We start from the raw sequence: 15,660 nt of genomic DNA, 5'->3' as shown, positions 1-15,660 counted from the left end.
AGCACACCTTTGATAAAGACCAGAATATTTCAATTGTGGATCGTTCAATAATTCTTTATAGCTTTGAAGATTTCTTTTTCCCTCGAGATTTCCACTGAAAATAAATAATGAAATATTTTAAATATAAATAACATATTCAGATATTATTTGCATTATCTCTTTTGGATCATAAATTTACAACCCTAATGCTTCAAATGGACCTACCTTAAAGGAAGAAATTTTTGCTAAATTTAATTTCGCAGTTCACATCTCAAAATTGTGCAGAATTTAACTCTGTGGTTGAGAGAATTTTTGTTTACAATATGGCCTATTTTGCCCAAAAAAGACCAATTTTAAGGTTATTTTTTAAACCCTGAGAATATTTGTGTTTCTCAGAATTTCTCAGATTTGTCAAAAAAATTTCTTCACAAGGCCATAGAGACAGATGATCAGGCTTTAACTTTTGACCCAATTAAGAGAAAAATCTTAATACAAATTTGAAATTAGTGGGTTTCAAAGCTTCAGGAAAGTGTATAATGAAAGTTTTGGCCAAGAAGAAAAAATCTTCATTTTTTCTTCATTTTCAAATTTTTAGGAAATTCTAAAAATGCTATATTGAGCCACTCAAAACTATCTATCCAATGAGGGATATCATAGTGGGCACCCCCCCCCCTTTAAAAAGGGGGGTTTGAGAATTTTACTGAATTTAAAAGAAGGGGGGGCTTGTGAAAATTTCAAATAAAAGGGGTGGCTTAGACAAAAAGAGGGGGGTTAATTTTTTAAGGGGGGGCCTTGGAAGATTTGGCAATTTGCAAAAGAGTGTTTTCCATTCATTTTTAAATTTCTCAACAATTATTATATTTCCATTCATTTGAATGAAGCAAAAACTCTGTTTCTACAACTCTTGATGGAGTATGGTCGAAAAAAAAGAGGGGGGTTGAACTTAAACCTGGAAAAAAGAGGGGGGTTGAATAAAAAGAGGGGGTTGAGGAATTTTAATTTTTAAGAGGGGGTTGAGCTAAAAGAGGGGGGTGCCATTTTTAAGGGGGGGGGGGCTTGATACCCCTCTGCCCACTATGGATATATTACTTTTCATTGTATCATTTTTCCTCAAGAATAATGCTTAAACTGTAAGTAAGCGGGTAGTACAACCCCCCTCCCCTCCTGGTGCTATGAACTAAATTGATTTTGCCAAAAATTGGACTTAGGACACTCAAACAAATGAAAAGAACAGGAAAAAATACCAAGTGACATAATCATCAAAAAATATTGATGTAGATGGTAGGGTCAAAAAAGACTGTAATGATGGCAAATTCTCTTTAGTTGGAAAAAACATTTATGCTAAAAAACTTTTCCTTCCAGGAGAATCTTGAAGATTGTTTTTCAAAAATCCTGTTTTTGTTACTGCTGCACCCATGAGAGCTTCAACCTCCTTGGTTTATATTTTTTAGGCAAAACTTAGGGTTCCAGGTTTAAAAATACGCTGTTGTTTTTACTGTACTAACTATTAATTAGTAATTTGCTTGAAACTCAGTTTTTAAGATTCTACATTGTTTATTGTTTTTATGAAATTCTTATAAAAAACAGTTTATTTTGGAAACATTACCAACAACAGTTTGTAGCTCTAACTTTTCATAGAAAAATTATCAGAAACCCATACACTAAAAATCCCATTAATTATTGTGCATTTGTTCACACGTACACACGGTCAACTAAGTTTCCGTGAAAGTGGGCAGAAAAGGGATGGCGAATTGCAATCCCCGTTTGAGTATGTTGCGGTCCAGGCTGTTCCAGGATAAGTCTAAAAAAATTAATGTTTAAAATCACCAGACACGCAACAAGCAAATCCCCAGTGTCTGGGCATTGACTTTTGTTTGAGAGGTAAATGAAGTTGTTTTTTCCTGCAAGGGGTTAGGGAAAGTTGGTTTTCAGCTTCTAACTTTTGATAGCTATGTTTTTTTGGCTAAAAAAATTCAGGGTGGTAAATATCATGAATAAAAAGTTACTACTAAAATTTGAAGGGATTTTGATCTACAGAACTTAAAAAAAAGCTCAAAAACTAACTTTACCTAAGGAAACCAGGCAAAAACAGATTTGTTTACCTCCAAAGCTTGGTTTTAGAACCAAAGCAGAAAAAACTCACCAAAATAATGTGCGCGCATAGAGTCCCCTGACCGGTTAGCGACCAAAATCTTTTAGTTCAATTTTTTCACTTAGGTTTAACTTTTTTGAAAATACTTTTCGAACAATGTTTAGACAACTTTGAACATGCTCTTCATGGTTTGTTTTGAATTTTGTTTGAAGCGACCTTCTTAGAATAAAAGACTTTCACAGCGAGCGGTACTAGTGCCCAGTTCCCTACTGACGTACCAGACTGCAACCGATCACTAGAGAAAATCTGCGCTCTACTTACAGACTAAGTCATATGAATTGATCAGGGTGATAAAAAATCTCATAAACTTTCCCGTAATAAATTTCTTTACAATTCTTTTGTTTTAAAGAAGCCCTTTTTCATTTCCTTTCGGCATGTTTTTTCCAGAATTTTTCTTCAAGTTGCCATTTTTTTCTAAACACTAAAGTTTTTATTTGTTTTTTTTTGAAAGTGGCAGTCTTTGGAGAGTCTTCATTTGATAAAAACACAGGAATTTTTTATTTTTTTAGTATTTCTTTATTTTTGTATTAAATTTCTTTTTTATATTCAAGAGAATAGGTTTTTTAAAACCTTCTATGAATTATCAAATAGAAATAGAAATAGAAATAGAAAAGTATCCAAAATAGAAATCAACATTCTAATTAGGATACTAAAAACCAAAAAGGCCAAGCCCAATTTATAGTTTGTGTCCTCCGACCGACTCTAAATTTTTGAGAAAAAGTGTTTCACTTTGAGTCGGAAAAATCAAAACAAATTTACCACCTTTTCACATGATAACTACTATCCCTACAGTTCTTTTTTAACTGACTGCTTTGATTCTTCTATAAACAACATCCAATTCGCGCACAGAAAATGTCCCGGTGTAGCCTGTACTTTAAAACAAATATTAAGCACCTAAAAGCAGAGACTCACAGCTGTATTCCTTTAAGCACACGCCGCGAACGCCTCAATCTCCAACTAGAACCAACCGACCGACCGACCCATTTTTCAAAGCTTCTAGGACACGAACCAAACAATCAATTGGGCCTGGCCAAACCTGTATTTTTCACCAACCAGAGAGAGACATTCGCACCATCTTACCACTTCCAAGATGTAACAGTTAGTCACACTAGCGTCCCGCCAAAATGCGTATCAAAGATTAATGCTGCGAAAGCGCTATATCGTTTACTTGACTCTCAAGCAAAAAAATGCGGCGCAAAACTTCTAAAGGGATTCATGAAAAAATAACCCGGCGCTTTTTAATAAAATTAACATTTTGAAAAACTTTGAGAAATTGCCTAAAATTTGAGAAATTGCCTAAAATTCAAGATCAACTTCCCAAGAAAAAGATCTACAGGGGAGGCGGAACCCACCTAGATCCGCGAAACCACCGGATAGGCTGTTTCCCGGAAATTTTGCCGGACCTCAAATAATGACCCATTTACATATGGGGAATTATTTTTACTTTAGCGTATAAACCAGGCCTTAAAAATCGAAGCAATGTCTCGGGAATTGAATGACAAATTTTGGTTGGTTGATTTTGGCTGCTGCACGTTTTATTTTGTTTCAAACTTTCAAGTTTTAATTAATTGTCTTGCGAACTTGATTCAGGTAACTCTCATCCTTGTTGTGCAAATACATCCTGTAGATGACTGATGTTGTTTTTTCTGAAAGCTAGATTTCCTAGAGTGACTGTGTAAATAATAAGCAAATGAGATTGTGTACTGAATTTCATCGAGTTTGGCTGGCGGAATGCAAAACTGTAGATCAAAACCACTGAAAATGTGCTAACTAGCATACGCAAGCGCTTTTTTCGCGCGAAAATCGGACCGTAGCGAGCCGTTCCGTAAAAAGAAAAACAAATCTTTAGCTCGTAATCGCAAAATTTTAGGCTCTGAACGGCAGATTATCAAGGATGTTAATTTTCGAGGAACCCACCAGAGAAATTACTTGAAATTTTGGTCACTGGTGCAAATCTCGATGAAGAAAAGGTTTTGCATAGTTTTCCAAATGCGGATCGAAGCAGTATAGTAACCCTAGACGTCCGCGCTCGATAGAATCGATCATCGGAACGGCTCAATGACGGATCGATATGTGATCGATGGATTACTTAACGATCCGGATAGGAGATCAATAGAGGATCGATAATCAAGATTTTTTTAAGCTTATGATTAGTTATCGATTATTTATTGATCTATCATCGATCTTTTATCGATCTTATCGACCCTATCGACTCATACTCGATTTACGATCGATAACAAATCAACTAACGATCGATGACGAATCGATTAACGATCGAGGCGGCTATCTAAAATATGTTCCGTTCGCGTCGCCCGACCGACTCACCTTCAAAACATAAATCCCGAGTCGGACAAGTCGGAAAAATGTCGGAAAAAGTTTTTGATAGCTAAGCACTTCTTTGAATCATCATTCGCTACGAGTTTTTATTTACTTAACCCACATTGAGTCCTGTTTGAGTTTTTTCATGTACCCTTATTGAAATTTTCAAGTCGAAATTTGGCGACGTGGTAGGGCCAATACCCCCGAGAGCCGAAAATAAGGTCCGCTTTTAAGGTTCACACATGCGCGCGCACATTTAATTTGGCAAATCAAAGATGGCGGCAAGAAATTTCGTTGATTGCCGACTTGATTCTTCGGGATTTCCTAGATTAAAAAAACCCGACAAAATTTACTACCGACCGACCGACCGACCGACTGGATTTGAAGATGTTTTATGACGCGAACAGAACATATTTTAGATTGTCGCCCGATGACGAATCGATATACTCGATTGAAATACTAGCTCGATAATTGATCAACGAAGGATCGATACTCAAGCCTTTTTAATGGCTGAATCTTTCATCGATCTCCTATCCAGATGGTTAAGTAATCCATCGATCACATATCGATCCGTCATCGAGCCGTTCCGATGATCGATCCTATCGAGCGCGGACGTCTGGAGTAACCTCAAAAATTCAGGTCAAAGTGTCTGCTCTCCTATCTAGGATACCTAAATCTCCAAATTAATATACAACTCTCCTAGTTAGGAGGGATTGGCCAAAGGTATCCTAATTTGCACTTGTTCTTGACTGCTAGACACTGACTGGTCGCCAACCTATCTACTATCTTTTTTGCGAATAGACCTTTTCGCCTTTCCGTCCGCCATCTTGAATTGTATGCAAAAATACAGGAACGAAAATGCCGTGGTTGGATTTAGTTGGAATGTATGCAAAACATATGCAAGTTTACACAAAGATTAAAAAGACAACAAAGCATCTTATAAATAAATATTATACCGTAAGTTGGTCTAATGTCGACATCCGTCTTCTAATTTCGACACCCTTCTTTAGAGATAGGAACAATATAGAAACTGAGGAAGGTCGGAATCGCTGATTGACTTTGATTAGCGCGATGAGAGGAAAAATCTTTAGTCTATCAGTGATTTCGACCTTCTTTTTATTCCTATCTATAAAGTAGGATGTCGAAATTAGAAGACAGATGTCGACATTAGACCAACTTACGGTAATCATTAGAACAATAAAAGATGGAATTTCTTAATCCAAAAGGAAATATTTACAGAAAGATAAAAGCCTTTTAGGAATTTGTTCTAAAGACATTGCATATTCTGTTTTCATGCCATAAAAAAATTCCACGAAGACGGAGTACACACATCAAACTTTCAAAACACGCAAACTGAAAGCAGTAATTATGACGTCACACTTTCTCAATGTTTTGATTTGATCATTTGGCAGCTCTATTCCCAGGAGAATAATTTGCTGTCAGCCGAATAAGGATTGTTTTTGGGCGATATTGGGTGAAAATAAATAAACGTACAGGAGGGAATAAACGTACAGGCGGGAAAATTCTTCAGAATAAATAAACGTACAGTTCCTTATAAGGTGCGTACAGGCGGGAAATTTGACACGAAAAAAATAAACGTACATGTACGTTTATTAGGCACCCGAGAGTATGGGAAAAAAAGTGTGCTATTTTATATTTATGTCTAAATTTCTTCGCTTTTGTTTGCAAACCAGGACGTCTTTGAAGCCCTTTTATTTTGATAAAAAGAAAAGAAAAAATAAGAAATACTTACATCTTCAACTGTACAAATGCATCTAAATCACAACTGTAAACATAGTGAAATTTTTATCTCGTACTTCGGTCACATCCGCCATCTTTATTTTGATTTAAGAGGTGAAATATACAAAAATGACACTGACTGGTCGCCAACCTATCTACTATCTTTTTTGCGAATAGACCTTTTCGCCTTTCCGTCCGCCATCTTGAATTGTATGCAAAAATACAGGAACGAAAATGCCGTGTGGTTGGATTTAGTTGGAATGTATGCAAAACATATGCAAGTTTACACAAAGATTAAAAAGACAACAAAGCATCTTATAAATAAATATTATACCGTAAGTTGGTCTAATGTCGACATCCGTCTTCTAATTTCGACACCCTTCTTTAGAGATAGGAACAATATAGAAACTGAGGAAGGTCGGAATCGCTGATTGACTTTGATTAGCGCGATGAGAGGAAAAATCTTTAGTCTATCAGTGATTTCGACCTTCTTTTTATTCCTATCTATAAAGTAGGATGTCGAAATTAGAAGACAGATGTCGACATTAGACCAACTTACGGTAATCATTAGAACAATAAAAGATGGAATTTCTTAATCCAAAAGGAAATTTACAGAAAGATAAAAGCCTTTTAGGAATTTGTTCTAAAGACATTGCATATTCTGTTTTCATGCCATAAAAAAATTCCACGAAGACGGAGTACACACATCAAACTTTCAAAACACGCAAACTGAAAGCAGTAATTATGACGTCACACTTTCTCAATGTTTTGATTTGATCATTTGGCAGCTCTATTCCCAGGAGAATAATTTGCTGTCAGCCGAATAAGGATTGTTTTTGGGCGATATTGGGTGAAAATAAATAAACGTACAGGAGGGAATAAACGTACAGGCGGGAAAATTCTTCAGAATAAATAAACGTACAGTTCCTTATAAGGTGCGTACAGGCGGGAAATTTGACACGAAAAAAATAAACGTACATGTACGTTTATTAGGCACCCGAGAGTATGGGAAAAAAAGTGTGCTATTTTATATTTATGTCTAAATTTCTTCGCTTTTGTTTGCAAACCAGGACGTCTTTGAAGCCCTTTTATTTTGATAAAAAGAAAAGAAAAATAAAGAAATACTTACATCTTCAACTGTACAAATGCATCTAAATCACAACTGTAAACATAGTGAAATTTATCTCGTACTTCGGTCACATCCGCCATCTTTATTTTGATTTAAGAGGTGCTAAATATACAAAAACAACAAACCTTGATAAAGCGCCGTTTCGTGTTTAATACTCATAGAACCTAGACTGAGAATTCGGTATGTTTTGAAAGTTTTATCCAAAAAAAATTGTGTTTGACTAATTTTGTATACTAAAATTTGTCTATTTTTATTTTTAATTTACTTTTTTGCTATAACTTTTTTCATGAATCAAAATATTTAAGAAGAAATTCTGAAAAAAGTGGGTCTTGAAAATTGGAGAATATTTTCGAAACTAGATGCTATACGCCAAAATCACTCCGGTTCGAAGATTCAAGATGGCGGAGTACTTTAAGAAAATTCCTTACAAGCAAGATTTACCACCACCTGGTGGATATGCTGCTTATGTCTACAAAAGTCAAGTGAAGCCAAGAGGTCCTTCTGGTGTAGCTATAATGGCTGGAGGTTTAGCAGTGATGGGAATTGGATTTTACTTCGTCTCAAAAGGAAATCAAAACAGGAGGTACTATTTCTATTCTATTATTTCTTTTTTGAAAATTTTGTCCCTGGCCTGGGGGGGGGGGGGGGGGGGGTGGTGGTTATTTTCAGTATGTCTGAGCAAAAATCAAAAATCAACCTTTTAAGGGAGAAAAATTAACGTTTTTATGACCCTTACAGAGACTTTTCTGTCATTCAATTTTGGTCTAGATTTCCTAAAATTATGACCCGTCACGACCCGTCTTTGAGAGGGGGGAATTTTGATTCCACGAATTTTGAACCCCCCCAGCGGTTTACGTGAATGCGTGAATGGGCATTTTCAGTTGCATGAATAGACCTTTTCGCCTTTCCGTCCGCCATCTTGAATTATATGCAAAAATACAGGAACGAAAATGCCGAGGTTGGATTTAGTTGGAATGTATGCAAAACATATGCAAGTTTACACAAAGATTAAAAAGACAACAAAGCATCTTATAAATAAATATTATAATCATTAGAACAATAAAAGATGGAATTTCTTAATCCAAAAGGAAATATTTACAGAACAACAAAAGCCTTTTAGGAATTTGTTCTTAAAGACATTGCATATTCTGTTTTCATGCCATAAAAAAATTCCACGAAGACGGAGTACACACATCAAACTTTCAAAACACTCAAACTGAAACCAGTAATTACAGTATGACGTCACACTTTCTCAATGTTTTGATTTGATCATTTCGCGGCTCTATTCCCAGGAGAATAATTTGCCGTCAGCCGAATAAGGATTGTTTTTTACCTTCGCGGGTGATTTTTCAGTTTGAGTTTCTGTCTAATGTTATGGTCTTTTGAAGTGCTTGTTCTAAGAGATGAGTGAATATAATTGTTTTTAGTTTCCAAGAGAAGCAAGTTTAATCTTTCTTCTACAAGCAGTTACATCAAAATGCCTCGAAAATGTCAATATGAAAATTGCGTAATCAGAGAACGTATGTCTCGCTCATTATAAAAAGGCCGAGACAAACTTTCAATAATTGGATTGTAACATCGAGTTAAGTCTCTTTTGTTAAGTCACCAGGGGGTAAATAAAACAGACCTTGATACATTTATCGTTCGTTTCAACTTGACAATTCGTTTAAAACTCAGCCTCCTAAATATTTGGGGTAGGTAAAATATGTACAAAGAAATTCATACTTTTCCAACCCGGCGAATCTTTAAAAAAGAAGCGAACAATAAAATATAATTACCCTTTCCAAATAAACCTCTTCGGTGGCGAGTGTAGTCTACTCTGACGTAATTGTAAAATTTATGTGATGGGAGTTTGACATAGTAATGTAATGTTGTTTGGGGAATTATGAAGTTCTCTGGAATTTCGATTGCATTTATTCAAGTTGATTTTTTATGACTTCTAATGGTACTTTTTCTAACGAGTTTGATTACTCTGTTCTCACACTTATGTCTTTTTTTTTCGAGTCCTTTTCCGTGATTGCTTTTATTTATATTTTTAAAGACAGGTAAGAAGGCATATTGATGTAACTGACAAGATTACACTTTAATATAATGCCAATTATGCATGTATATAAGTTTTTAATTCATACTTTCTTTTTGCATATGTTTTGCATACTTTCTAAGGGAATTTCACCATGGCAATTCGGCCACCATAATTTTTGCATACAATTCAATATGGCGGATGGAAAGGCGAAAAACTTTTTGATAAATAACGAGATTGCTCACGGGAATTTTTTGACCCGCATTCCGCGCGATCGTGTTTAATCGCCCGCGCGTGTACGCTCTGTGAATTCTGTCTGCTGTATATGGGTACTGTATGCAAGAAAAAGCTCCTCTCCTCAGTCTTTTGAGATTTTAAAAAGATTGGAGAATGTACTAACCCCCCCCAGATGGAAATTCTACAGGGTTAACAGCCCGTTTGTTGCAGTCCCACTAAAGAGTCATGAAAATTCCCTGAAAATCTCGATGAGTGATCGGCTCCTTCGGCTCCCGTATGTTGGAAACGATCTAAAATCATTTGTTTAAGAACTTAATACCTTGACAGGGTAAATAAAATTATACAGATCATGGCAAATAAAATTATGAAAATATTAATCATTGTTTAAAATTTGTTAAAGCTTGAGTGGCCGAGTGGATAAGACGGTGCGCTGGTATGTATGGGAATGACGTTTTTGAGAGTTTGAATCCTATACGGTGCGTTGAAATTTGTGTTACTATGTCAGCATTGGCCAAACTTTTTCTGGTTTTATGAGCTCTTATTGATTTTTTTTAAAGTTCCTGTTATAATTTTAAGAAACAAAAATTTTGACTACAGTACAGTTTGACTCAAGTACAGTATTTCAAAATGGATCAGGCTGGTTAGCGGTTAAGAGTCAAGAGTCATGACTTTCCCTTCTCTTGAAGATCCAGTATTCCAAAACTTTCAACTAAAAAAAATGCATGAAAATCGACTTTCGTCTTTTTTATTATCTTACAATCACTTTTTTCAGAACCACAAGTGAAAAAAAAGGAAAACTATAACTGCTAAAAAATTATTGACAGGTCTAAAAAGTGATTGACAGGTGCGGGTTTGCTCGCGCGGGTTAGAAATTCCCGTGAGCAATCTCGTTATTTATCACAATGTGGCGAAAAGGTCTATGCGAGTAAATTGGAAAAAATTTGCGTGAATGCATGAATTTTGAAAAAAAAATTCTGTGATTGCGTGAATTGATGGGTGAAGGCTTCTTCATAAAGACGAAAGACATGTATCTATTTTTCGGATCCGGTATGCGGGAATAGTGTCAGGACCTGCAGGCGACCTGGTAGGGTTGGGTATGGGTGTGGTTTGGGTGTGGTTATATACGTATCAGATTGGCTAGGAATTGGGTTATTATCAGTTAGGGTTAGGGTTGGAGCTCGAAACAAGCACTCTTTTGTGATTTTCTCTTAATACAGTTTGGTCTGCAGTTTGTACAATGTAAATAGCCGTAAGAAGCGTTATCCTGGCATGAATCCGTGGCGCAGTGGATAAGGCAATGGGTTTCAAAACATCGGAACTTTGCATTTAGTGGGTTCGAATCCCACCGGTGAAGTCATTCAGTAAGTTAGAAAACATAGAAAATAACTCACAAAGAACCAGAAAGTCAGAAAAACTACGAACAAGAGACTGGAAAGTACGAAATAAGTCCAGATCTGTCTTTCGTCTTTGTGAAGAAGCCACAACCGAATGGCTGCTGGGGGGCCTCCTTGAAGTGAATACCCAACACCAATTTAGCTCCACCCCCGCCCTTTGCAATCATATTCTATCATCTCTCATCTCTTTATTTTTAGATGTAGATTCGTTTTGGCTCAAAATTATTCACAAGCTATAAAGGGGGGGTTTGTACTTTTACGGTGTGACGGGATTGGCCCTTTTTTAGTACGGTATTACGGGATTATACGAGAAAAAGACGGGAAAACGGTATTTTAAAATCAGACGGTGACTGTATTTGGCCTTATTTTTTGTCATTATGCCGGTATTTGAACCTGTACAAACTGGTGTGACTGTGTTATTATTTTTTTAAATTTTCGGGATTCCGGGATTCAGCAAATATTTTGACAAGAAAACGGTATTTTGAACCCCTACAAACCCCCCTATAAATGCAGTAGATGCTATTTCAATGTTAAGTTAAAGGAAAAAAGAAAAAAAATTTGAAGATAATAATTGTTTTGATTTTTTTTCAGGGAACTTGTTAGGGAACAGAAAATGGCTCGAATTCACTTACTACCCTTATTACAAGCCGAGCAAGACAGATTGTAAGCAATATTTTATTTTGTTGAATTAAATGGTGGATAACTAAAGTGTATCCAGATATAATTGGCAGTGGAAACAAGAATGCCTGTAACTTTTGAAATGTCTGATATAATTTCGAAAAATTTTTTTGTTTGTTTTAGAGAATCGAAAGCACTATAATTGAATATATTTTTGGTTGAAAAATTCGCGATTTTTAGCGGTTAAATTTGCGATTGCAAAAATTGAGCTTTATTTCTACTTGTGCTACATAACGTTTATTTTTACACCAGTGGTAGTTCAACCTTAGGTTAAGAAGGTTGTGAAATTTCAAGGCAAACTGAAAAGTCTTTCGGAAGATATGGGACCCGAAATACCCCTTGCTAGCACTTTTTTGTGAAACATCAAATCTCTAAATTTAAAAAAAACGGGGGTAGTGATGATGAAACAGTATTTCAATCATAACACTTTTTACGATCTTTTTACGATAATGACCTCATAGTCAAACTGTGCTTAGTGTTTTGGAAATTAGAAAATTTCTAACTACTTAAAAATAACAAAGGCAATATAAGTTCAATATGCTTATCGTTTCAATAAAAACAATCATACCAATACACCTTTCCCAAGTTTATCGATTTTTTTCGAACTCTCCAGTTTGAAACGAGAACTTGATATTTTTGAAGCGTTTGGTGATACAAAGTCATTCTGTAAATTTGAGATCAAAAGCTTTTTCCGTTCCTTTTTTATGGTTGTTTTAATTCCTTTGTTTTTACAGTCAAACCTCTAAAAATAAAAATTGCAAACCTAAATATCTTGAACAAGTAGCCAGTAAAATTAGTTCTACTAAGGACTATGGAACCGGAATCTTTTGGTTGAATTTCAATTTTTATCCCTTTAATACTATATATCTTGCATCAATCTGTATTTCAAATACACACATCACAATTCAAACATATCAAATTTCAACAATGATCAATTTAGGCTCATAAGGCTTTGTAGCTAAGTTTTTTATATATGAAAGTGAGATCTTTTCAAAACTTAACTTTTATTATTTTATCTTGGTCTTTTTCAGAAATCTTAAACGATTGAAAGAAAACTTGGAAACAGAAAAGGCAATCATGAAAGATGTTGAAGGTTGGGATCTCTCTCAAAGTGTTTACAATGTGTATAATACTGACCGATGGGTACCACCACGTGATTTCCAACTAGAAAAATTGTAATTTAATAAAATTTGTAATTATTTTTTAAGTGTGATATTTTTGTTTTAGTTGCAAAATAAATTTGAAAACATACCCTTACAGTGTGTCTAGCTAAAAGAAAACCCTTGCATTCCAGGGGGGGGTCAACATCCAGATACCAGACCCATAGTCGGGTGGTGGTGTCTTTTTTTCCTTTAAAAGTTTGAAAAGTCAAGTTGGTATTGATGGGGGTGGGTCCCCCTTTTTTTAGAAAAAAAGAGTTATCCTCAGTTGGTATTGATAACAAAATAGGGGATGGGTACCCCTTTTTTTAAATAATATGATTCAGAAAGTTGGTATCTATATCAAAATGACAGCAAGACTTTCCTAATTTTTGCCCTTATAGCTAGAAAATACCCCGGGGTACATATCAGTCTAAACAGGTTTTAATTGAATTTGTTTTAGCTTTTGAGTATAATGACTGTAAATAAGCAATAAGTATAAATGACTTTGAAGTTTGTTTATTTTAGACTTCTTCGATATTTTCAAGTTTTATTTTTGATCAAGCCTGAAGCAAAAACATTTTTTCCGTGATAGCATTTGGTAATGAGTGAATTCTGAGTGAATTCTGTTCTAAAATTATGTACTAATAATAGCTTCTCCTAGATTTTGCACATCAATTATATTCAGATAATATTGATTCAGATTGATTTTGCTAGCTTCATTGGGTTTGTTTTTGCCGCCCGTAGCGAGCTTGCGAGCGTAGGGTGGCCTACATAGCTTCACGCAAGGATATTGGACAGGAATCTCGATTTTTGCGTTTGTTTTGTAATGGGTCTTCCGGTTAATTAGTGTTCCGTAATTATCCGGCAACGTTTATAGCTTTCCAAACTAGCAAGTAGCTTTCGCCAAATGCGCGGCGGACGTTTTTCGTTATTTTTCCCTTCGGGGTTTTCTGTTTTTTTCTGTTGTGCATTAATTTGTGGATTAAGTTTTCAAACGCAGGTAATTCTATGCACATTTTCGATGAACAATTATAGGCATCTACTTTATAAGAATCAAATCAATAACTCTTGATTGAAGGCAATATGCCTTTCGGTAATTAGTTCTTACAAAGTAAACAAAGGATGGCGAAAAAGAAGAGCATATTTATTTTTATTATAAGTATTTTCTTTATAAGAATCAAATCAATAACTCTTGATTGAAGGCAGTATATTATTCGGTAATTAGTTGTTAGAAAGTAAACAAAAGATGGCGAAAAAGATGAGCATATTTATTTTTATTATAAGCATTTTCTTTATAAGAATCAAATCAATAACTCTTGATTGAAGGCAGTATATCTTTCGGTAATTAGTTATTAGATAGTAAACAAAGGATAGCGAAAAAGATGAGCATATTTATTTTTATCATAAGCATCTACTTTATAAGAATCAAATCAATAACTCTTGATTAAAGGCAATATACCTTTCGGTAATTAGTTCTAACAAAGTAAACAAAGGATGGCGAAAAAGATGAGCATATTTATTTTTATTATAGGCATGTGCTTTATAAGAATAAAATCAATAACTCTTGATTGAAGGCAATATGCCTCTCAGTAATTAGTTCTTACAAAGTAAACAAAGGATGGCGAAAAAGATAAGCATATTTATTTTTATTATAAGCATTTTCTTTATAAGAATCAAATCAATAACTCTTGATTGAAGGCAATATATCTTTCGGTAATTAGTTCTTACAAGGTAAACAAAAGATGGTGAAAAAGGTGAGCATATTTATCTTTATTATAAGCATCTACTTTATAAGAATCAAATCAATAACTCTTGATTAAAGGCAATATACCTTTCGGTAATTAGTTCTTACAAAGTAAACAAAAGATGGTGAAAAAGATGAGCATATTTATCTTTATTATAAGCATTTTCTTTATAAGAATAAAATCAATAACTCTTGATTGAAGGCAATATACCTTTCGGTAATTAGTTATTAGAAAGTAAACAAAGGATGGCGAAAAAGATAAGCATATCTATTTTTATTATAGGCATGTGCTTTATAAGAATAAAATCAATAACTCTTGATTGAAGGCAATATACCTTTCGGTAATTAGTTATTAGAAAGTAAACAAAGGATGGCGAAAAAGATAAGCATATCTATTTTTATTATAGGCATGTGCTTTATAAGAATTAAATCAATAACTCTCGATTGAAGGCAATATATCTTTCGGTAATTAGTTCTTACAAGGTAAACAAAAGATGGTGAAAAAGGTGAGCATATTTATCTTTATTATAAGCATCTACTTTATAAGAATCAAATCAATAACTCTTGATTAAAGGCAATATACCTTTCGGTAATTAGTTCTTACAAAGTAAACAAAAGATGGTGAAAAAGATGAGCATATTTATCTTTATTATAAGCATTTTCTTTATAAGAATAAAATCAATAACTCTTGATTGAAGGCAATATACCTTTCGGTAATTAGTTATTAGAAAGTAAACAAAGGATGGCGAAAAAGATAAGCATATCTATTTTTATTATAGGCATGTGCTTTATAAAGAATAAAATCAATAACTCTTGATTGAAGGCAATATACCTTTCGGTAATTAGTTATTAGAAAGTAACAAAGGATGGCGAAAAAGGAAGCATATCTATTTTTATTATAGGCATGTGCTTTATAAGAATTAAATCAATAACTCTCGATTGAAGGCAATATATCTTTCGGTAATTAGTTCTTACAAAGTAAACAAAGGATGGCGAAAAAGATGAGCATATTTATTTTTATTATAGGTGTCTACTTTATAAGAATCAAATCAATTTCAGAATTTTTTGCGTTTTCACTGTGATTAATGTGAGCGATAACTTCTCTTTTTGAGGTGTGAGCGACCAT

At 34.4% G+C, this 15,660-nt stretch overlaps 2 protein-coding genes across 3 annotated transcripts in view; one reads left to right on the top strand and one right to left on the bottom strand.

Annotated features, from left to right (window-relative positions):
• LOC136808930 (phosphatidylinositol 3-kinase catalytic subunit type 3-like) overlaps window positions 1-7,423 on the bottom strand; it is a 35,241-nt gene extending 27,818 nt beyond the window's left edge. For both annotated transcript variants that reach the window (XM_067065491.1, XM_067065492.1), the window contains exons 1-2: window positions 7,320-7,423; window positions 8-94 (exon numbers count right to left, since the gene is read on the bottom strand). In XM_067065491.1, the coding sequence (XP_066921592.1) occupies window positions 8-94; window positions 7,320-7,399 (167 nt within the window). In that variant the 5' untranslated portion in view covers window positions 7,400-7,423. The remainder of the gene's footprint in view (window positions 1-7; window positions 95-7,319) is intronic.
• A 258-nt stretch (window positions 7,424-7,681) lies between these two features.
• LOC136808929 (NADH dehydrogenase [ubiquinone] 1 alpha subcomplex subunit 13-like) lies at window positions 7,682-12,899 on the top strand. The gene is made up of 3 exons (XM_067065490.1): window positions 7,682-7,902; window positions 11,562-11,633; window positions 12,680-12,899. The coding sequence occupies exons 1-3, from the start codon at window positions 7,718-7,720 to the stop codon at window positions 12,825-12,827; spliced, it is 405 nt and encodes a 134-aa protein (XP_066921591.1). The 5' UTR covers window positions 7,682-7,717; the 3' UTR covers window positions 12,828-12,899.
• The last annotated feature ends 2,761 nt before the right edge of the window (window positions 12,900-15,660 follow it).

Source organism: Clytia hemisphaerica, unplaced genomic scaffold (genome assembly GCF_902728285.1).
Source record: "Clytia hemisphaerica strain Z4C2 unplaced genomic scaffold, Clytia hemisphaerica genome assembly, whole genome shotgun sequence".
NCBI classification, from domain to species: domain Eukaryota; kingdom Metazoa; phylum Cnidaria; class Hydrozoa; order Leptothecata; family Clytiidae; genus Clytia; species Clytia hemisphaerica.
The sequence above is the reverse complement of the archived record's forward strand: the minus strand, read 5'-3'. Positions and strand labels throughout refer to the sequence as shown.

Excerpts from the sequence above, each read along its gene's own strand:
- LOC136808929 (XM_067065490.1), top strand. The coding sequence starts at position 7,718 with ATGGCGGAGTACTTTAAGAAAATTCCTTACAAGCAAGATTTACCACCA. Across the intron at positions 7,903-11,561 it reads AAAGGAAATCAAAACAGGAG|GGAACTTGTTAGGGAACAGA; the intron begins GTACTATTTCTA and ends ATTTTTTTTCAG. Across the intron at positions 11,634-12,679 it reads CAAGCCGAGCAAGACAGATT|AAATCTTAAACGATTGAAAG; the intron begins GTAAGCAATATT and ends GGTCTTTTTCAG.